Here is a 22,184-nt window from a genome sequence, read left to right on the forward strand (position 1 = left end):
CTAAACTAAGATTTGATTTGATTGATTTTATTGTCCACCTCAATGGAAATTGTCGTTGGCTTCTTCCAAGTAGGAGCAAAAAGGTTATGTAAATAATAAGAGAGCACGTCTTATAAAATAAGTGTTCCCTGATGCACTCATTCTGTGTTCAATGCCTGTTTGGCATTGGGAATGGTAAATATGGTACATATGGTAAATATGGTACATATGGTAAATATGGTAAATATGGTACATTTGGTACCTAAACCTCAGCATGTTAACATTGTCATCATGAGAATGTTAATACGCTGATGTTAACATAAATTGAACTGAACAAAATAGCTCAAATCAGCATCAGATTTCTTATATTTCTTCCTCTATTTTTTTGTTTCCTGCACACTAGCCTTTTAAGCTAAGCCTCACGATATGGGGGTCATCCCTGAGACTTCTTAGCCCTATGCTCCCTCATTTCTATGAATCCCCCCCATTCAAATTAGGCCCTATGTTCCCTTCATGTTTTTTCCTCCAAATTAGGCACTCTGTTCCCCGAGGATTTCCCCCCAGATTAGGCCCTAGTTCATCATTTCTGTTAAATGTCCCCCACATCTTTGCTGCAGTAATAATGCTCATCTTGGTTTAGTGGTTAGGGCTGAGGGAACACTGTTTATTTCTCTACATACAAAATAAATTCTAAATGTAAAAGTCTGGAACTTTAGGGTCTAACCATCGAGACAGAGACAGGATCAAGTCCGAGCCCGTCCACACAGAGGCTGCCCGCCACACAGCTCCAGTGCCAGACAGTGAACTTCCCACTTTGAGGTCACCAGAGCAAACAACTCAACTTAACCCCGCCATGGCAGACACTGCAGCCTGGCCCCCGAGGCTGCGAGTCCTTCCCTGACCAAGAGAATCACAAAATCCCCTTTACTGCAGCGGGGGCCTGGAAGTCATCACTGATACTGGCAACACACAGGGAGCTCCGAGGTCATCAATAATGACTCCATTTACTTAACACGACCCAAACACCTGCTCATTTGTCATGGCTGACACATGTCAGCCTGGGCCATTGCTCACAGAGGAGTTCTCCAGGCGCTGCAGATCCTGATCAGGTCAGCGCCGGCTCTCAGAGGAGCTTCTGTGAGTGGATTGATAGACAGAAAACACACAGAGTTAAGTGCAAATAGTTGTACTGTTGTATTGTAAAAACCCTGGACGCTGCCAAAGTGTGTGCATGGATGTTAGAAATTCAAAGTACCTTGATAGTACTCAGTAAGTATTACTGCTTGTGGTTGCATTTAGCACGCTGATTATTTTAACACGTCCCATGTCAGTCAGAGCCCCAGTCTGTGTGAAGGTCTGTCTTGGTAGCAGATTCATAATGTGAAAAAGTTTCTGTTTTTTACTACAACATCACAGAAGAAAACTCCTGCCATGTCCACTACATTTATGAATGGTGACAATTTAAAAGATAATTTGTATAAATAAGTGACGAAACCTTATTGTGCAGGTGATTCCATCCAGGGAATGAAGGTTCAGTGAACGGGCTTATGACCCATGGACGATCATTTAGACAGTTCTCCACCACAATCACCACAATACCACAAGAAGGGAGCATATTTTACAAGAATGGTTTTCATTCCTGCAGTAAGGTTGTACATACTGTAGAGAATCTATGGCAAGAAAGGCTCTTTATTAAAAATGTTGTTTGCTGTTTCTTTTGACACCCAGCTGTACTTATACTTAACTGGTGGTGTAGCGTTGCAAGGATGGCAGTGATTTGGTCAAATCTGTTAAAGTCTGGCAGCCGAGTTGTGGACCAGCTGGAGACGGGACATATCTGTCAGAGAGCGAAACCAGACAAGGACAGTGTCCTTAACACAATATTAAAAGCTATTGATAAGGATTGCCTTGTGAAAATATAGTTTATGAGTGCAACATATTTTTCTTTAGTTTATAGGTCTTCTGAAGCTAAAGTGCTAGCTGCCTTCAGTGGCCTTCGGCTCGATGCTCCCACGGTTGAACACAGAGTCAAAGATCTGTCCTTCAGGGATTTCTTCAAGAAACAGCAGTAGTTCTCGTCTTCCAGTTACAACGGCAGCTGCGTCCTTTCTCTGGAGACGCCATGTCGATGATGTCGGCTCAGTTAACTCCTCCGCGCAGGGCTACCATGTCTCAGGGCTACCATGTCTCAGGTCTACCATGTCTCAGGTCTCAACATTTGGATATCATTGATGATTTAGGCCTGCAGTGTAGTGGGTTTTTCTTCTTCTCTCCCCCATTTTTATGTCTACTGAATACAGGGAGGGAGTGGGCCTGGAACCTTTCCCAGCATGCAACAGGCAGAAGGGAATGAAACACCCTGGACAGGTCACCAGTCAACCACAGTTACACAACACAGACAGAAAGTGATAGTTCATATCCATGCCCAGAGGGAATTCATGTTTCAGGAATGTGGAGAGCAGTTTTGAACTCAGCAGGACATTCATCATGTAAACTTTGAAGAAGAAAAAAGGAGCATCAACCTGATAAAAAAAAATACACACTTTGGAGGACTGTAATAACCAGATATGAACCAGTATACAAGCAATTGTGGCCCTATACAATGTCTTGTTTTTAAGTGAAAAAGACATAAACTGTAAACATAGATGTATCATATATAATCATAGTCCGCAACCTGGGTGTTAAGTGGCTCAAAAGTTACATTATTTGGAGCTTTTTTAGCAATATAAGAAAGGCACACATCATCGTTCTACAGAAACCCACCACAACCTGCTCCTCTGTTCTCTGGGGACAGGAAGTCCCGGGGGTGACCACCACCAAGTACCTTCCACCTGGACTCTGACCTCAGCAGGGACACTCACATTTAACGAGTGCCCACATTTTGTTTGTTTTTTTTATAATTTTTTGGGGTTAAACTTAGATGTGCATTGGCCACTGAGGATATGCAGACTTGTTCCCCAAAGACCTGTCGCATTTTCAAACCAAATCCCCTTCACGTCTTGCGGCCTCACATGCTGCATGCAGAGGCAGCCGGTAGATCAGGTCTGAGCCAGCCACAGCTGTAGCACGCAGACACACTGGGACAGAAAAGCAAACTGAGAGTAGCTGGAGGGTCTCTTGCTGTTGCCCTGCCTTTTGTTTTGCTGCCCTCCTTCCTGCTGTCTTTAGCTCCGTAGGAGAGCTGTGCCGGGCTTAGAGAGCGCCTCAGAGCATCAATAATACAGGGCTCACAGAAGGGACTGAGGCGGCGGGACAACTTAATTCCGTTCAGCTACTAATTAACTAATTAAAAGACAAAAGTCTCTAAATCTGGAAGTACAAATAACTGATTAAGCCTCTTTGTGTCTGTACAGAAAGTGCTGATCCGTTTTAAAATGAGGCGTAAAATCAACGGTACAGTGGATATAAAATTGTATGGCTCAGCCCCATATTTGTCAATGACTTCAATGCTCTCTTATTACTGACTGGAACAAGAGCTCATAAACACCTGATTTATTGTCGTCTCTTTAAACTCTTTTTGAGTGTGTGCAGGAGTTGGTAGGTGGAGTCAAGCCCATAAGGTCAATCACATAAAGCTGTAAAATGAGATGTAACCCATATTCATAAGGGCACTATAGGAAGACAGGGAGAACAGGGAAAAGATATAGAGCAAGGGGAGCTTCAGTGGAAAGAAATGGACTCCATTTTTGTAAGTCCTCCTCTCCAGCTGTCAGCCCGCTCCCTGTCCCATGGGGGGTTGCCACGGTGACAGGAGGCCACATGTCTTGGGGGCGTCGCTTTTGGTCAAAGGACCCCATTGTTCTTGTGTTAAGCCGTCTTCACTATACCCGTCTGCCAGGGACAGGGGTTTCAGCCTCACACCCATTCACACACTCTCCCGCTCTCTTGGACCCTGAAAACACACCCCACACCCACTCGTATAGAGGTGCAGCAGTTTGGCTGTACGTACACACACACACACACAAAGATGGTCCCAGTTACAAGTTTTATAATACGACAGAAGAAAAGCCATGAAAAAGGCACATGATATGAAAAAAACTAACTGGAAATAAAAGCCGTGAAGTGATTCTGGTTCAGCAGTAGCACCAATCAAAAGCCCCTCTGAGACAAATTAACATGCATTAAGTAAATGATTTGCTCCCCAGATAATAACAGTTCCTGTGACTTCTTTCATCTCCTCATAGTTGATCAAGTTGATGCTGAATACCTGGCGACGTCAGCTCCTCAGGCCCTCCACCAGATGGCACAGTAGCACCACGGGGTCAACCCAGAGCTCCGCCTGTCTGCATCAGCCTTCCAGTGGGAATAGAGAAGAGACCTTGGCACACGCTGGGAGCCAGAAACCTCTGGTGTCCTTCAGCCAAGTGACTCTGATGTAAAAGGAGCGAGTCAATTACCCAGTGGTGGATAGATTACAGCCATGCATCATTCTAGGAGCCAATTTTCCTATGCGAACTGAATTTGAAACTCAATTTGTTACCGCGCTCTCCGTTCCTCTGACAGATGGATGGAGCCAGTAAAGAGGACCTGATTTCAATCTCTGACTGCTGGAATCTGAGGTCAGAGGTCAATTGACTTCCACACATTGGCTGTGTGCAAAATGTAGATCAGAATGGTCATTAATGTAGCGATGCATGCACGGTGATGTGAAAGGAAAGCTGCTGTACTTGATCTGAACTGATCACACAGCTGGATAATCACATTTGGGGAGATATTGACAGTTTTATTATCTGGGCGAATTCCTTTCCAATGAGTATAAATCATTGGTTTAAACAAACAATTTGATCTAACGAGGTGTCTTTACTTGCAACCAAAGCATTTAATCACAATTGGAGTCTAGCAAGGTACATTTAGACATTCCAGAGAACTGATTAAGAACACACACTTATTTCTAATTTGGGACAATATTTAAGACAAATTTAATCGGACTTGCTATTACTATTAAGTCTTGACAGTATATAATTAAAACCATCCATTAAAAGCACAGATAATGCAATTAGCCGGGGAGCTCTTCTGGACATTTTCCTTAATCCGTCAACAGTTGGGATCACTGGGGGAGTAAAAAAGAAAAACAAGGTCGTAACCACAAATCAAGAGAACAGTTCGAGCCTGTAAATTACATTTCTTTGTGTAAGGCACATCTTCTCCATCCATTACTATTCCATTATTGTTAACCCCTACTCCTCCTGCCCAGCCTTGCTTGACAGACGGGGAATGCAGCAGCGCCATCTTCTATGCACAAAGAGTAGATATTGACTTGGAGATGCTCGATCCAATGACTTTGGAGAGCGAGAGTGAAGATGCGCTGTGATTACCAGCTGAGTGGTTGGATATTGATCGGGTGGTGGTCAGCAGAGATGATTGGGCTCACAGTGTATTGACCCGCTTGGTTAGCGGAGGGGAAACCGGCTACAAATTACTGGTCGGCTCTAATAATTCAGAGACCAAAGGCATCAATGTTTTAGCTTATATAAAAAAAAAAATAAAAAAATAAAAAAAATCAGCCTGTTCTTTGGGAAATCATTGTTTTTAATATTAAGGAAACAGGGTAGGTATGTATGAAGGTGTAATGAATGCATTAGTTATCCCCATTTAATCTCGGTTCATGTTCATGTAGTCAGGTTACAGTCTCATGTGTCTCCTCGGGAAGTGGAAGTTGGACAGGTGGAGCCACAGTGAGCCGCCGGCCACGGGTCTTCCTGCGCGCCTCTAAGCTGGACTCGGGGGAGGTCCAAGGCAGCCAGGCGAGACCCCCACCGTTGCCGCTTTGCTCTGCATTGAACTTGTTCCTCAGGCTGCGGCGTACCGAGCGCTGCCCTCTAGTGGCGACAGGTCGGAACACATCCTCAAAATTAAAGTCAGCCTGCCACGGGGCAAGATCAAAACCGGCTGCCCCCCCCACCTCCTGGCTATCACAGCTTGGCCTGATGTTTTCCTGCTGGCTAGCTACTTGATCTGGGTGTCCCTTCTCCTTCACTTCATGGCTGGTTGGGTGCTCCTCTGCCCGGTGACCCTGCTCCTGTAGCACCGAGCTCTTTACAGAGCTCCTCCTGCCCCGCTTGGTCTTTCTATGTGCCGGCTCTGCTAGCAGACTAAAATTGAAAGCCAAAGGTGGGCAGTCTGAGGAGGGTGCGTCCAGACGGCCATGGCATTCTACTTTCCCATCAGAGTCTGTGCAGTTTGTATAGGCAGAGGTCTGGGCAATGTCTTGAGAGTTGACTTCTCCTTCAGGTCCAGTGGGGTTCAGAGGAGTTTCCTTTGATGCCTCTAGGTTTGTAGTAGTTTGGTCTTCACAGGACCCCTCTGTCTTTACTCCAGTCTTGTCCACAGTCTGCTCACAGAACAGGATATCATCAGCAACACTGACCTTCCTTTTCTGTAGTGCTCTCCCTCTCGGCCCTGCCGGCCTCTTGCCGTCCCCCCTGGGGCTTTCTTTAATGGAGTTGGGTGATGTGACGGAATCTTCTGAAGGATCTTCCATTACATTAGTCACAGTAATGTTACCTGTTGCTTGAATGGCGTTCGCCATCTCAGGGTTCAAGTGGGTCTCATGATTTGGGGCTGTTGGAAGAAAGGAGGACAAATCAGGGAAATGCCTTTGTACCAATAACTGCTGGCCTCCAAAAGTTCTAACTTTTGAGGAATCAAAAATAAATTTAGTGATGATAGATTTTGAAAGGTCGTGCGCCGCCCCCCCCGCCCAACAGCATAGAAGCAAAACCCGTAGTTACCAATTTACTTCCTATAAGCTGAAGTTATTGCCTGCATGTTTTACCTGTGCAGCTTGTAGAAGGAGTGTGCTGTGTTGCTGGAGACTGGCTGATGAGGGACAATGTCTCAGTGATGGGACTCAGGTTGGGGTTCTTGGAGGCAAATGCCCGAGAGCCGTACAGGGTGCGGTCCACGCCCCTGCTCCACCGCCGGGCTGCTGTGGAGGTCATCTGTGGAAAGAAATTAAAAAGGTTTGGACCGACATGTCATTGCCAATGGAAACTTGTAAGGACAGAAAGTTATGGTGGCTCATTGTGTCATAAGGTGGGGATTACTGAATTATTATTATTGATAACAATAATAATAATAATAATAGATATAATCTGGACAAATCTTCAACTGTAAAAGTAAGGTCTTGTAAACACATCACAAACATTTTATGATAACTGTTAGGGGGGGGGGCAAGGTGGAAGCTGGGGGTGGGGGGGGGTGGCCTACTTTGCTCGTTTGAAAGCCATGATGTCTCTCTCTCATGGGGGGGCCATTCTGAGTGGGCAAAGAAAGGGGAGGTAACCTTGCCCCTTATGACCTCATAAGGGGAAGATTCCAGATCGGCCCATCTGAGCTTTCATTTTCTCAAAGACAGAGCAGGATACCCAGGGCTCGGTTTACACCTATCACCATTTCACCATTTGAGTCATTTTTTTTTATGAAAAAGAACAAATTCTCTGATTCCAGCTTGCTGAATATGAACATTTTCCAGTTTTCTTCACTCCTTTATTACAGTAAACTTAATATATACCAGTTGTGGACTAAACAAGTCATTTGAGGACGCCATCTTGGGCTTTGGAAAACACAGATTGACGTTTTATTGACTACACAAGTAATCAATTAAACAATCAAGAAAAACAATTGTAAGTTGCAGCCCTAAACTTCCATCAGAGCGACGAGTGTAGTTAGTGAGAAGCACAGCTCTTGTGGCTCTTCATTTGTTGTACTCGTCTGGTTTATCCTATTTACTTATTTTGTCCGAATGTGTTTATATGTCTGGTGATATTCTATATTTTTTTATATTAACACATACCATCAAAAAATGCTAAAACCAATAAATAGATTGTGTGGGTAACCAAAGCCTCATCTTTTTCCTCTGTTCCTCAGTTGTGGTAGGCCTAAATAAGTTTAATTTTTATATTGTAAAACAGCTTTGAGTGGGTATGAAAACATACATACACACATACAGTTCAGGCAAAGTAAGTTGTAGTTAGACTGTGCAGCTATCAGCTCCATGACTGCCTCCCAGACAGACAGATCCAATAGTGGAGCAGTGTAAAGAGAAATCAAACAGGCAAACTCTTCCGACTCACCTTCATCTTCCCAGAGGCCGACTTGGCAGCCGAGCGTGTCGACCTCTTCACAGGTTCGCTCTCCTCTGGCTGCTGGGGGACCAGTGTTGGCATTAGATACATTTTATACACTGTCTCTCTGCCACACACTCTCACACACTTAAAGTGGATATCCTCGGATGTGGTTCAGTTCAGATGCAGAGGAATTAAACAGTAGATTAGATAGGAGCATGTTACGGCGCCTAAATTATTAAAATGATGTCTCGTCTGGTAAAAGGGAGACTTCTACAAGTGAGATCAAGCTGAAAGCAGTTTGTGGTAATAGCAGACCTTTCTCTTTAGACTGCCGCAGTGAGCTGGAGCCTCACCACCACATGCATGCGCTGGTCCTGGCTGCTGTGGAAGAGATTTAGACATTTTCAGTGTTTGACATGGAATGATAGCAGTACGGAAAGGTGTAGATGATAGTAATAATCAGGTCCTATATCTTGTGAACCCCCAATGTCCTATCCAAGAAACTAGATAAAAAAACAATTAAAAAACTAAACAATTAAAAAATTAAAAAACAGAGCTGTACTGCTGGCAGACCTTTTTCTTCCTTCGGTTTCTAGATTGGGCCGGAGCTTCCACACCCGCTTCATGTTGCTTCTCCTGCTCTGGTAAGGATGTAGGCTCGTCCAGGGCATCCATCTGGGAGGTTGTGCTGGGTTTAGTCTCAGACTCTGAGGGAAATTGACAGCATTTCAGCTAAAATGACACCTGTTGAGACTAGTGATAGACTGATTTTATCAGCCGGCTGATATTTGTGTTTTTACATGTATCTGTTGATACGCGGCTGCTGGGTTCGCCGATAGTTTTCCTATTTCCAGACGGGCGTCCACAGGCCGCTCTGTGGAGCTGGAGACACTGCAGGTCACATGCAGACCATGCACTGCCCCCCCACCACTAGCACCATGGCAGTCTTAAATTACAAATCAAGCATTTATTTAAATAGATACTTTTCAGGTTTATTGTTTTCTCAAATTATTTCAATACTTTGACAAAGGATATTTTGTGATGAACTGATTCTATGTGTCTTATAATATGTCAGCAAGCAGCGCATCATCAAGGCTGTTAGATGTTGATGAAAGCCTTTTACCCTTGTACAGTTAATATATGCAGTGCACCCATCCACATGATGTACATTGCACACATCATTTGGGTGATATGAAAGTATGATGATGAAGTGACACTGATCTTGGTTTTTGGTTAATATTTTTAAAGAAATGGCAGAGCAGATGGCAGGGTTTACATTTTTATGTTAACTGAGGGAGCAAAAGCAGTATCAGCCCCAAATATCAGCAGCCCTAAGGCTGATGAAAAGAAAATCGGTATTGGCACTAAAAAAATCCATATCGGTCGATCCCTAGTTGAGACTGTCAGCTGTAGTTAAAATTAATGTGGATTGGTATAGTTAACAATAAACAAAGACCAAACGTACATTTTCCCAGGACTTTGATACAGCTGAATTTGAATATCAAAAGGGTCTGTCCTGTCTCTGACTTGCAAACATTGGTTTAAAAGGTCCCTGATATTTACATTTTTCTATACTGGACAGGCAATTAGCTTGCTTTCAATGATAAACTTGAGTCGTGACCAACCCACCGTCCCCCCCCACCCACACACACCCCGACGGTAGTTCACCTGTCAGAATCTGTGAAAGAGACTCCTCATTGAAAGCAGTGTTCAAATTCAACGGCTTAGGATCCCACGTGTATCCTGAAAATGTAACAAATAAAAAATGCTATTTATCATTTAAACAGAGTCTGACTGCAGAATTATAAATAAATAAATAAAGTTTAATAACGAACCTGTATCTCTTGTGCCCGCAGAGTCCATCTCCTCCATTGAAGGGAAAACAATCTAGGACAACAAAATAAAGAAAAACAATGTTGTTCAATGTTGACTGTATCATGTACAATCCAGCACAGATAGTGGGGCATAACCTGGTTCTTGTAAGTAATAAACAATCATAAATCACAAGTTTTCTCTTCAGACCTTTATCCAGTTATTGTGATATAGAGAAAAAAAACAGACTCGTATACTGTCAACAATTTCAAATGTACTGATAACAAAAGCAGCCCTTGTGAAAATCTTGGATGTTTGTAGAAAGCTGAGAGCGAACTGGATTGACCAAAGTATTTCAATCTAAACTTTTAACGTTTTAACTTTTATTTTATGACATGTTTAGAAGAGTATACACCATTCAAGCACCACAGAAATATTTCCAATCTTAAAACTATTCTGGCATCTTGTCTACCTTTCCATCCTTCTCTTCACCGTCCTCTCCCACAGACGCCATGCTGCGGTTGCGAGGCATTGCAAGTGTAGGTGAGGCACCAAACCCAGAGGGGCTGCTGGGATCTGGCTGAGCTTGTGGCGTTTGGGATTCACTCCTCTGCGGCGTCTTCAGCAGTGAGCGCAGCTGTAAGCTCCCACCTGGTGTGGGTGCCCGGCCCGGTGTGCCCCCCTTCTGTAGCGGTGTGCTGGGGGGTAGGTTCTTATCAAAGAACTCAGGAGAGAGCGGACCTCCAAAGTGCACCCTCTTTTTTGTTTTTTTAACAGTGGACGTCCCGGTGGAGTCATCCTCTCCTGCAAAGACAGTAATCTTAAATGCACAAATAAGCCATTTACCTTTCGTTGTTCTCATTACACAATGTATGAGGCAGAAAGTAAAGCTACTTTACTATAAACTCTTGGCTTTTCATTAATATTTTGTAAAGCTCTAAAATCGTCTTTCTTACAAGCCGATAATTTATTTATGGTGCAGGGTACTTGCAGGTATAATCAACATGGAATAAAGGTTTTATCGTATTTCACATTTTGTCAATATTGTGTAAGTTCCTCTCAACTTAAAAAAAAACCGAGGTCACTAAGTCATGTCTGTAGTATCAATATTGGGACAACTGAATTTGCTAATCCAAGTACAGGTCTTGTGAGTGACAGCGACTGATCCGTACGCTGCACAACTGTTGGTCTATTTGATACCAACACTGGCATTGAGAACCATTAACACTCCCCTTGTAACTGAAGAAACACACTTTAACTATAAATACACATGGTGTACTCCAACACAGAAAATTCAAAAGCTGTTGATTAACATGAATTTCCTCTCTCCTGGAATGCAGCCTGGATACACTACATCGAGCCTGTTCCATTTACCTTGGAACTAGGAAGCCAAAGCTGGGAATGATGAAATATTCCATTTACAAGTTGGATTTCATTGTTTTCATTAGCTCTAGCCAGGTTAGCCACTGTAAGCAATACCAGTTTATAGCACGCATTATGCTGTTTTTGTGCATACAAACAGCGTAACAAGATTGTCCACAGATAAACTATAACACAGAAGTGCTTATAGCTGTATATTATAGCTTTCACAACTGTTGATGCTCTGAGCAGCCATGTTGGATTTTTAGCTCTGTGGTTGCCCGAGTTCCAAGCTCGGAAACCCAAGGTCAGGGGTAGGCCTGCACTTTTAATTGTAGTAAAATCACAATCTTGATTAACCCTGTTCACGATTAATTTTTAAAGAAATCAATATTTTTTTTCTTATGACTTTGATTGTCATTTAATTTTACGCGCCGACTGCATCCCAACTGCTACAACTTTCTTCTGTGAGTTCTAACCCGACTGTAGAAAATCGGTGCGATGCTCTCCTTCTCTTCATTGAAGCCTCTGTCTACAGGCGTGTGGTGATGTGCCATGTGCTGTACGTGCTACAGCTACAGGTGGTTTGGTACTGCCAATTTGTTTTGTTAGGATCATGTGTGCAATAAACAGTACACTTCGTGAGAAAAGATTTTTTGTTAAAGAATTGTGATATCAATTCTAAAGATAAAAAAATTATGATTCATATTTCCTCCCTGAATTGTGCAGGCCTAGTCAGAGGGCATGTTTCCGACTTTGACCTCGGAAAATCTGAGTACAAATGGAACACACGATAAATATACCAAGCCTCAAAGGCCGGGCTGAACCAAGATAAAAGGCCAGTTCCTCTTGCATGGGCATTAGCGCTGTTTGTTTACCTGTGGGCTTCATCTCCAGCAAAGAGGGGACAGAGGGGACGTGAAAGGGGGATGATGATCCTGCGGCATCACTGGGTGGTGGTCGGCCGAGGTTTTGGAGTTCAAAAAGACTGTCCTGTTGAGAGAAAACCCATGAGCCCCCCCACCTTCTGTTAGACTGTAGTTCAAGGAGCAGCAGTAGCTCAACACCACAAATACAGCTTTGATAATGCCATAGAGGGTACTCAAAACTGTCATAGTAATATTTCTAAAAATGGTGCTTTCACTCTTGTTGCTTGCATGACCTGACAGGTTGAGGACTTTAAAGCAGGACAGCGCTATAAAATAGGTCTGCCTGGTTATCACCTGCTTTGTGGCTTAAGTTGCAAAGCATACGATAACTGCTTGGCACCATGATGCAACGGAAGTGTGCTATATTGAGCCTGTGGGCAACGACCATTACACTTTTCATTCAGAAAATTGAATGCTTGGCTGGTTAACATTTTAAATATCACTTCATTTAAAAAAAAAAAAGAGTTCTGCTTGAATTACTGAAATTCTGGTTGTGCTGTCAATTACACATCATCTCTTTACTGGTTTCAGCTGTGCTTTTTAAAGTTTTTTTTCATTGTGGAAAATGGTATAGATGTCCTGCTACTCAAATGGCATTATCACATTATTCCTTCCTAACTTTTGTGTGCGTTGCACTCTGGAATAAGACCTAACCTGTTGGTCCTTAGCAGGGGAACAGCCTTGGAGCTCAAGAAGTGTGTGAAGGGTTGGGGATATAAGCACAGCTTTGGTCTCATCCCCGGTCTCAGTGGATGGCAGTGGTCCTTGTGTCACAACCTGCGTCACTGGTTCTTTTTCCTCCTGTGGATGTTTGGGGTAGGAAAAGGATGCAATGATTTTTAAAATCTTTATTTATTTTTTTTAAACCAATGATTCACCCCATTTATTTTCAGTTTATATGGTACTGCTGACGACGACCACATCATATCCCTTTCCAGCAAAACAGATTTAAGTACAAAATTAAATTAATGTCAGACTGACTGGCTGACATGTGATGTGCATATTGTTTAGAAACGTCTCATGATATATTGTCTCTAGAAGTGTATTATTCAACTTTAGTTTTGGTTAAAGAATGAAAAGAAAACCACAATACTAAATACAATGAAATCGCAATACTTCTAGAATCGCAATAAATGAAAACAACAAGCACAAATTTAATTGGTACTCATGAATCTTGAAATAATCAAATAAGGACAAAAGCATATTGTCGTAGCCCTAGTGGATATGATTAAGGAACTCCCACGTTTTCCTTCTGCTGCGCAGCATTACAACCAGGGTAGGAAATAAGCACCCACCACCAGCCAATGGCGGGTGCTTTGTCAAAGTGGCGGGTGACTTTTCCTTGAATACCAGCCACAGGGGAGGGTGGATTGTAAAACATTACTTATAACGGATTGGACACATTTTGTCCAAGCTGTTGCTAAGTAACAATAATGCACAATAGAGTTGTGTAACGTTACTGCTAATGAATCCCCAACATTTCCGGATTTTGTTGCTTCATACTAAAAACATTCAAATACCAAAATAACAGACGGCTTTTATTGTGAAGAATTTATGGGAAATGAAACCGCGCATATTTCCGTCAACTCCAGACTTTTCTCGAGTGGTTTCCAGTGCTAGTCCGTGACAACATGTATTTGAGCTGAGGTAAATCATCGGTAAAAATAAATGTGGCGACATATCCCGTGGAGTCAACGGTAGCTGTTAAGGGCAAAGTAAAGAAAAAGAGAAGGTACTTTTCGAACAAGTTGTGCATTGATGACGAAGGGAAAACAAGGGAATAGTTAGCCTACCTTCCCGACGACCAATCCCTGCACTGGACCTACTGTCGAACCTACGCGTGGTCACAAAATGCCATTGGCTGGTGGCTGGTGCTAACTTCCTACCTTGTCTACCAGCCACTGTGGCTGGTGGGCAAAAAAGTGAATTTCCCACCCTGATCACAACAGCAAGAACACTACTACCATGGATAGAGATGCAGATTTACCAAATTTTTGTGCTTAGAATGACGCAGAAAACTTAAAATATGATATTGCACCTTACAGAATACAAGTAGAAGCTCAGAGCAAAAAAACAAAAACAACTGAGACAAACAGATGCATTGATAAATAAATAAACCTCACCCAGCACTAAAATCAAACTTGGTTTGCTTGAGAGTTCTTGTTTTTCTCTTTTTGGATGCTTGCATTTAAAAGCCCTGTGCTGCACAGAGATCTACTGTGCATATAGGAGTTAAAAATAATCAGCAAATTCAATGGAAGCCAAGTACGGAGAGGGAAAACCTTTTAGTTAAATTATTGAAAGGAGTCAAGTAAGTACATGGTCAGAGTGAGTGTACCTCCTGCTCCGTCAGACTGACGTTGGAGATAGGAGTGCTGCCCTCTCTAATCTCAACCTCACACCCTTCCTGGGGGCCCAGGCGCCTCCTCTTGCTGGGTACGGGCGTCGTCATTGGTGGGTAGTTCTCCTTCCCTCCATTATGGCTGTTTCCATCTGAGAGGACAAAAAAAAACAACAACAACAACAACAACGAAATGATGAGTTATATAACCATACAAAAACAAATGGGACTTTGAGGCACTTCAGTTAAAAAAAATAAAAAATAAAAAAAGATAAAAATCAAATATCAAATAAACATAAAAATCATTAAAAAAAAAGAAAACAGCTTGAAAAACAACTTGCTCAAAGGGAATCGTGATAAAGTCTCACTCCAGCTACAAACATCTCAGAAACTGGGCCATTTAAGAAGCAGACCAAGCTCAGAAGGAATGACTGCTGTAAGATGTTGTCAGAGTCAGGCTTACACTGTGCTGTGCATTAATCCACTGCTTCTGAACAGTGCCTCCAGACATCATAAAGAAATCCTACTGGCATAGACCTTTGGTGAGGAATGAAACTATTAATCCTGTGGCAATGAGGCAGCCTCACCAGACAGATAATCTCTTGTCTTGATGCATCCTCCAGTGTTGCTGTCCTGCCTTGGCATTGGATCACAGACCTCACTCTCTTCCACATCCATCAGGCTCTGGAAGGAGGCCATCTTCTGCCTCAGCGTGGAGCCGACCCGGGGAAGGAAGGGGCTACTTCTGACAAGCTGAGAGTTGAGACAGCAAAAACAAACATATCTACTCAGTGATGCAGTTTGACAGGTCATAGACTTCTGAAATTACAGCAGCGGTATTACTGAGAGGCAGCACATCAATCACACTCCTTCCACCCACATACAATCCAGGAATATTACTTTTACAGGTATATTGAGCTATGCATTATCCGACTAACAGGTAAGTCTAATGCTTCAGAACACTGTCATTACTATTCAGAACAAGATAAAAGAACACTTTCCTTCTCCTAAATTTGACCCGAAACGGATCCTTCTAGTATCAAACTCACCACCTGGAGACCTAAGAATTGGTAGCTTACCCGTAGGAAAAATTTGCCAGAAGTCCATAGAAACTTCTTAAACCACTTCTGCAGCATAATTCTCTGCTGTCCATTATTTGCTCATTGCACTTCAAAAATGCATCATTATACCAACATACAGTAAAAGTACATAGCTTTAATTTACATTCTTAGCACAAGCCATCTGTGCTTGTGAGCAGACTCGTGGCATTGGCTTAAGCTTTTTAGTGCCCGCCTCTTGTCCTTCATTGGTCAGAAACATGCTATCTTAATAGTGAGCAATGAGTGAGCAGGATACAACTCTTATGGAAGTTGTGTATTTAAAAACTCCCATTTTTTATTGTCATACAGAATTTAGCTTAATTCATATGCATAGTATAAAAGCATTGTGTTTCTCTACTGAGAATATATACTGATGTAAACAATTGGGTTGGGTACTGAACTCGGTTTCTTAGGGTACTGACTGAATTATACTGTCAGTTCCATCTCCCATTAAATCAAATTGGTGCTAAATCTTGGTACCTGAGGTGTGTAAGCACACGCTTCTGTCTTCTCTGCGGTGGAGAGGAAGCAAAACTACATTGTCTCTGCATTCATAGTGAGTCAGCACAGTGTTTCCTCTACGTTGATGGAGGCCTACCACGGTTCAATTTCTGCCGCCATGGTATAGGGCAGACGCACAACACGGTTTGCGGTATGTTCACAATGCTCGCCGCTCCTTCGGTTGTTTATGCAAAGTCATAAAGTCGTGATTACCCGACTCAGCAGAGCCGTCTGCTCTACTGAACTCAAGCGACCCGTCATCCTCTCGCTCTCCCTGAGCAACTGGAACAGTGACAGGACATCATCACTCGCAAGTCATGGCAACCAAGTTAACAACATCGCGAGTACTACTAGTCACTCAATCTTCAGCCCGTTGACAGCAACGTTATTGTTCCTATTTTGGCACAATGTTTCTGACAGTAGTGGTTGTCATAGTGACTGAAAGTGTGAGATGTTAAAAATAAAAACTACACACTGTCACGATAAATTTTGCTGAACAATAAATTGTCCCAAAAATAATTGCAATAAATAACGTTGTCTGAGATCATTTTCATCTAATATAATGACAATGAAGGTACACCTTTTGAAAGATCAATAAACTTTTATTTGTGGAGAATATTTAACACTGGAAGACATTTTAAATATGTGGCTATCTCCCACATGGCGAGGAAATGTTTGTACCAAATACTTCTGTCTTCATTTTGGCGCACACACACACACACACACACACACACACACACACACACACACACACACACACACACACACACACACACACACACACACACACACACACACACACACACACACACACACACACACACACACACACACACACACACACACACACACACACACACACACACACACACACACACACACACACACACACACACACACACACACCACACACACACACACACACACACGCAGGTAACCGAGTCTCCGTTACACACGTTTGCCTCTGACACACTGACAGCGGACAGGTGTAGCCTTGTGCCGGTTAATGTTCTGTCCGTTGTCGGACACATGCAGCCACTTTCTCAAAAACGCCTGCGAGACTGACAGGTCCACAGCAGCCCGTGGCGTTTATGTCTGAGCCTGTCACCACCGCCTCCACCGGCACGTTGTCAACTGTGTGGTTTGGAATGAAGGGGAGAAAACAGGACGCCGAGTAACACGGGGGATATCGCTCATATACATTTATTTATTTTTTTGACGGTGCCTTGCATTTCCTCTCTCTCTCTCGGCCAGGAGTCCCGCCTCCCCACCCAAAGACCATGCGACTTACAAGAGGGTTCACTCCTCGTTACGCTACGGAACCGAGAGTGGTCATCCAGTCTCTTTGAGAGAGACAGAGAGAAGGAAAACAAACAAGCATGCAAACTAAAACCATGGCAGCCCCAAAAATGATCAAGCACATTTTTTTTTTTAATCGTGCAATTAATCAATGATTTATTGACTATCACGACAGGCTTATCTTAAGGTAACGTTAATTTTTGAAGTTCAACACCAACTTTCAAGGACTTCATTGAGCCTACTGTCATTAATTATGGTGGTATATTTGTGCCACATTCCTGAGTTAGAATTAGAGCTCAGAAAAGCAAACAAGAATCTATTCTGTGCTTAATAAATTATTCAGTAGCGCCAAGATTGAAGAGTGGCTGATGGTCAGCCACTGTGGTACGTAGGTATATGCCGGATCCCTTGGTGGCACATGTCACTCACTACAGCGGCATTCGCTGCTGGCTGGTGGCAAATAAACCGATCCCCTGGCAGCACTGGCCACTCACTCCCCGGACCTGTGCCAGTTGTGTTCCACCAGATAACCGTTTAACGACAGGTGGATGTGGTAACATTAGGCAACGGTCAGTGACAAAGAGCTAAGTAATTTCATAGACGGTACCACGTCCACCTGCCGTTCAACGGTGTATAAAGCCTGAAGTAATGCTTGTATTATGTGTTGCAATGACAAAGTAGTGGATATAGTGAGTGAAAATGTAACCTGAGACTGAGACACTAGATGGTCTGGAGATGATTTCTATCTTTGGTGTCGGACTGGCTCAGGTTAAACTCTTTGTGAAACATGAACAAAACGATGAACGCCACAGAACTTTCTTTTATCAACCAGTTTTAAAGTCTTTAACGTTGATTTTCTTTAGGGCTTTATTACGTGGTTTTGGATTGATGCATAAACTCCAGTACTCCCAATACCAGCGTTTTAGGCAGTATTGGAGGCCATCTTCTCTACCGGTGATGCACATTTCAAAATGTGTTCTGTATCTGAAATTGTTTATTAGCTATGGGTAGGGCTGAAATGATTTGGGTAACTCGAGTAATTTGATTACTAAAAACAGATACAAAATAAACTAACGCTGGTTCGCTCACTGTGTTTTCCACACAGATGGTTATTACTACTGAAGGAAGATTGTGAAGGTATCTCAAACTAAAGCTGTCAGTTTGTAGTCTTAACCCTGGGGGCCCTGAGGCCATTTTTACAGTTTAATTTCCGTCTGGATTTATTTTATAAAAAAGCTTGTAAAACATCAACCCTGTTGTCTACAGTCAAGATAGTAACATCATTTTTTTTAGGACAAACTGGGTTATTAGAATATTTGGGTTGCAGTGAGGTCACTTGCATGTTAAAAATGGTTTTAGGGCCTTAAAGAATGGCCTTAAATGAATCTTCCAGATATGTATTGATATCACAGACATATAAGTAAAACCTCTAAAACATTTCTCATATGTCTTGGGATTTCACACTGTGAAGAAATAATCATTATAACTTATACAGTGACAAAATACATGCGTTTTTTCCAAAAAAGTCAAGACGTTTTGCTCTCATGACATTTACTTATGCCAATAATAACATAATAATGTCATATTTATGATATTACACCACAGCAATGTTATACAAGCAAATATGTGTCTAAATATAGTGCACCATTGGCCTTTCCATAGAGTATATAGACATTTTTGTCCCTCTGGCCTTCCATACAAGAGGGGTGCCTTTATCTCCCATATATGGGCATGCACTCCTGAAACAATAGACGGAAGAGACAGGGCAGAGAGGGAGCGGAGCCAGCGGCAGAAAATAAGCAAAACGCGATGAATATGAACATAAAGTGAATCAATCTTGGACATAACAGTATGGATTAAAGTCCAAAGAGGCTGAAGTTCCAGGTGGATAGAAAAACCCCCTGTAGAGGCTAGAAAGACCCGGAAAAAGACCGCTGTAAACGCAAAAACGTCAGGATTTAAACGAAACCGAAAGTGAGTAAATCGCTTGTATGGTTCAAAAGTTATTAAATTATGAATCAGAGGTACTTTTTTTACTCGTGGGTTAAACCAGCCCCTCTCTCTACCAGTGGGACCTGCACATGGGCAATTATGCACAATGTCTGCATTCTTCATCCTATCTAAACTTCACTCAGATTAGACTGAACAATATAGTTAAAAAGCCCTGCTGTAAGCTCAGTACAGTCCCATTTACCTGGGCTTAGTGAACCGCTCTTTTGCATATCCAGTGTAAAGAGACAGAAACATGAAGGGGAAGAGGGTGCGAAAAATGATAAGGCCTCCTGCACACTGCCTGTGTGGCGTGAAGGTGTCAGCTGCGTGGCGTGTCCGTTTTTATTTGGGTTCCAATGTTAACAGGTTAGAGTTTGCAGCAGAAAGGCTATGCAGGCAGTGTGCAGCCGGCTTAAGACTTTACTTTAGAGTTTCATTTTGGGCCACCGAATTCAGGGCCTTGGTGGTCTCTTTCACACACACATGCACACCTTTCCAGAAACCATTGCAAATGAACCAAACTGTTAAAAACAAGTAAAAATAAACACGTTCCTTTCACTGTTCCAGCGTGATCTGTTTGCATGGGATCATGCTCAAACATTAATAGGTACAACACTTTTCATTCCCGTTGTCAGCCGACATTGTTGCTACCAGTGCAGCACCACTAATTTTCAGCCCTATCCTAAAGTTAACTTATTAATGCAAATAAGCATATGATGTAATTTGGGCCCAGGGAAAACCTGACTGTAGCTGGAACTACCACAGAAGAGGATTTGAGTACTTAACTAGGAGTTTATTCATCTGTTTGCGGCAAGATTATTTCACCCCAATAGCAACACAACCCTACAGGGGTTCTAATATGATCTCAAATCTGTAATCAACTTTTAATGCTGGAGTATATTGGCCAGTAGAAGTTCTGTTGACAGAAAGTTCTGTATCATAGTGCACGTGTGTGAATATGTACTGTAGATGTCCAACACTTTCATGAATGTACAACTAGTTGTAATTGTGGCAGTGATGGCAGTCCTTGCATGTATCTGATAAAGAAAAACACAACTCCAGTAAGATGTGACAGGGGTGCAAGATGTGCTTAACTGCATCCAGAGAAAGGATCTTACCTCTGGAGTTTTGAAGGTTGGTGGAGTCTTCATCCTCTGTTGTGCCATGAAGCGAATGAGGGAGTTTGTCTCTGGGGAGCCCCGGACACCAACGCTGGACCTCCGCCTTGCCTTTTTTATTTGTGCTAGACGAGACTTATCTAGAGCAAGAGGGGGAAGAATGCCACTTTGTTTAATTGGTGTCATAATTTCAATCTATTTTTTTGCCACTAATTTTATGCATCAGTGGTGCTAAATTGTGAATCTAATAATGCTTTGGTCACATTTATTAAGCATGTTTGTTTTTTACAATGGTTTAAGTTTATTATTACAGATTACGGCGAACCCTAATACCCTAGTAACTGTGTGTGTGTGTGTGTGTGTGTGTGTATATATATATAGCATTTCTCAGTCTTGAACAGTGGGGGGGTTAGCACAGTCGATTGAATACAAAGTAAACACGGTCTCTCACAGTCCTCTCACAGTCCTCTCACCTTTGCTGTTGACTGACGCTGGAATAAAACTCTGGACAGAGATGCCAAACTGACAAGGTGTGAGCTCGGAGAACTTCAGGGGGTCTGAGGGGTCAATGACAACGGGAGGGGAGTCCTCTTCTGAGGGGGACATGTTCTCCTTCTGATCTCCTTCAGTGCTAGCATTGTTCATCTCCACGGTAGCCATCTGCAATGACAAGATATTATACATACATAAATACATACATACATCTTAGCAGTGTCAACACAGTGGTCACTACAAAAAGAAAACTTAGGATGGACGAGAAAAAGTCCCCTGTAACGTTATTCCTAACATGTTATTCCAATCAGGCTGGTGCTGGTAGGCCAGGAGCTGATTTATCATGAACACAGCGGACAGTAACGTTCCACAGCAGTAACGCTAGTAACTACTAGCGTTAGCTAGCTACTGAAGACTTCTTCCAGGGACGTAACGTTAAAGTTGCTATCGCCAACTAGCTAACTAAAACAAGGAACAGCAAACGCTAATTGTTGTTTAAGCCACCGTCAGTTTGTCATCCTGAACTGTTCACATGGGACGTTAATGTTAGCTAGCTAGCAATAGCAACAGTAACGTTAACGTTATCGTTAGTGCTGAATATAATTGAGTGACTGTAATGGAGTGACAAGTAACTTACCTTATACATTTAGCTAAGGCAAATAAAAGGGGTGTCTACCGTTTAAAGAGATATAAAAACATGTACAGACTAGTGTGTCGTAGAAAGGCATTAAGGGCTCAAATACATGATAAAACAAACGACAAAAACGAGCAGCCAGAGAGCGATTCAAATTATGCTCCACGCCAGAGCCAGCGGCTGAGTGTGGATCCCTCCGCGAAAACGTTATGTGTACTTGTAAAACAACACTGTTACAACTTCAAAAACACGCTGGGTATTATGTAGTCTTGTTCAAAAATGTTAAATATGGGTAAAAACAACGGCCATTGTTAAAAAAAAGTCGATTCTAACTTAGAAGTTGCATCGTTTGGAGGAACTAACTTCTTTGACTGGTACTCGCTTAATATGAATTGGCCAATAGAAATGCCAAACAAGATATCACGTGACATCCGAAAGGCAAAGCGGCATTGCCAGATGAAAAAAATCGTGTTTTACATTAATATCAATTGAAACTGAGCAAACACTGATCCATAGCCCAGATGCAGGTTAGGAAAAAAGCAAGCAAAATTAATAATTT

At 42.6% G+C, this 22,184-nt stretch overlaps 1 protein-coding gene across 6 annotated transcripts; it reads right to left on the reverse strand.

Annotated features, from left to right (window-relative positions):
- Positions 1-3,950: 3,950 nt before the first annotated feature.
- Positions 3,951-21,927, reverse strand: cdca2 (cell division cycle associated 2). 6 transcript variants are annotated; one of them, XM_032516273.1, is made up of 15 exons: positions 21,629-21,927; positions 20,973-21,159; positions 20,500-20,639; positions 15,077-15,242; positions 14,487-14,641; positions 12,803-12,949; positions 12,098-12,212; positions 10,333-10,664; positions 9,884-9,935; positions 9,717-9,791; positions 8,622-8,755; positions 8,364-8,426; positions 8,055-8,123; positions 6,755-6,920; positions 3,951-6,540 (listed from the first exon to the last, which is right to left on the reverse strand). In XM_032516273.1, the coding sequence occupies exons 1-15, from the start codon at positions 21,635-21,637 to the stop codon at positions 5,597-5,599; spliced, it is 2,754 nt and encodes a 917-aa protein (XP_032372164.1). In that variant the 5' UTR covers positions 21,638-21,927; the 3' UTR covers positions 3,951-5,596. The 6 variants fall into 6 exon arrangements, with proteins under 6 accessions (XP_032372164.1, XP_032372162.1, XP_032372163.1 ...); XM_032516271.1 differs by having other exon boundaries at positions 8,055-8,126; positions 21,629-21,926; XM_032516272.1 differs by having other exon boundaries at positions 8,364-8,429; positions 21,629-21,926.
- Positions 21,928-22,184: the final 257 nt, after the last annotated feature.

This window comes from Etheostoma spectabile, chromosome 5 (assembly GCF_008692095.1).
Source record: "Etheostoma spectabile isolate EspeVRDwgs_2016 chromosome 5, UIUC_Espe_1.0, whole genome shotgun sequence".
In the NCBI taxonomy this organism is placed as follows: Eukaryota; Metazoa; Chordata; class Actinopteri; order Perciformes; family Percidae; genus Etheostoma; species Etheostoma spectabile.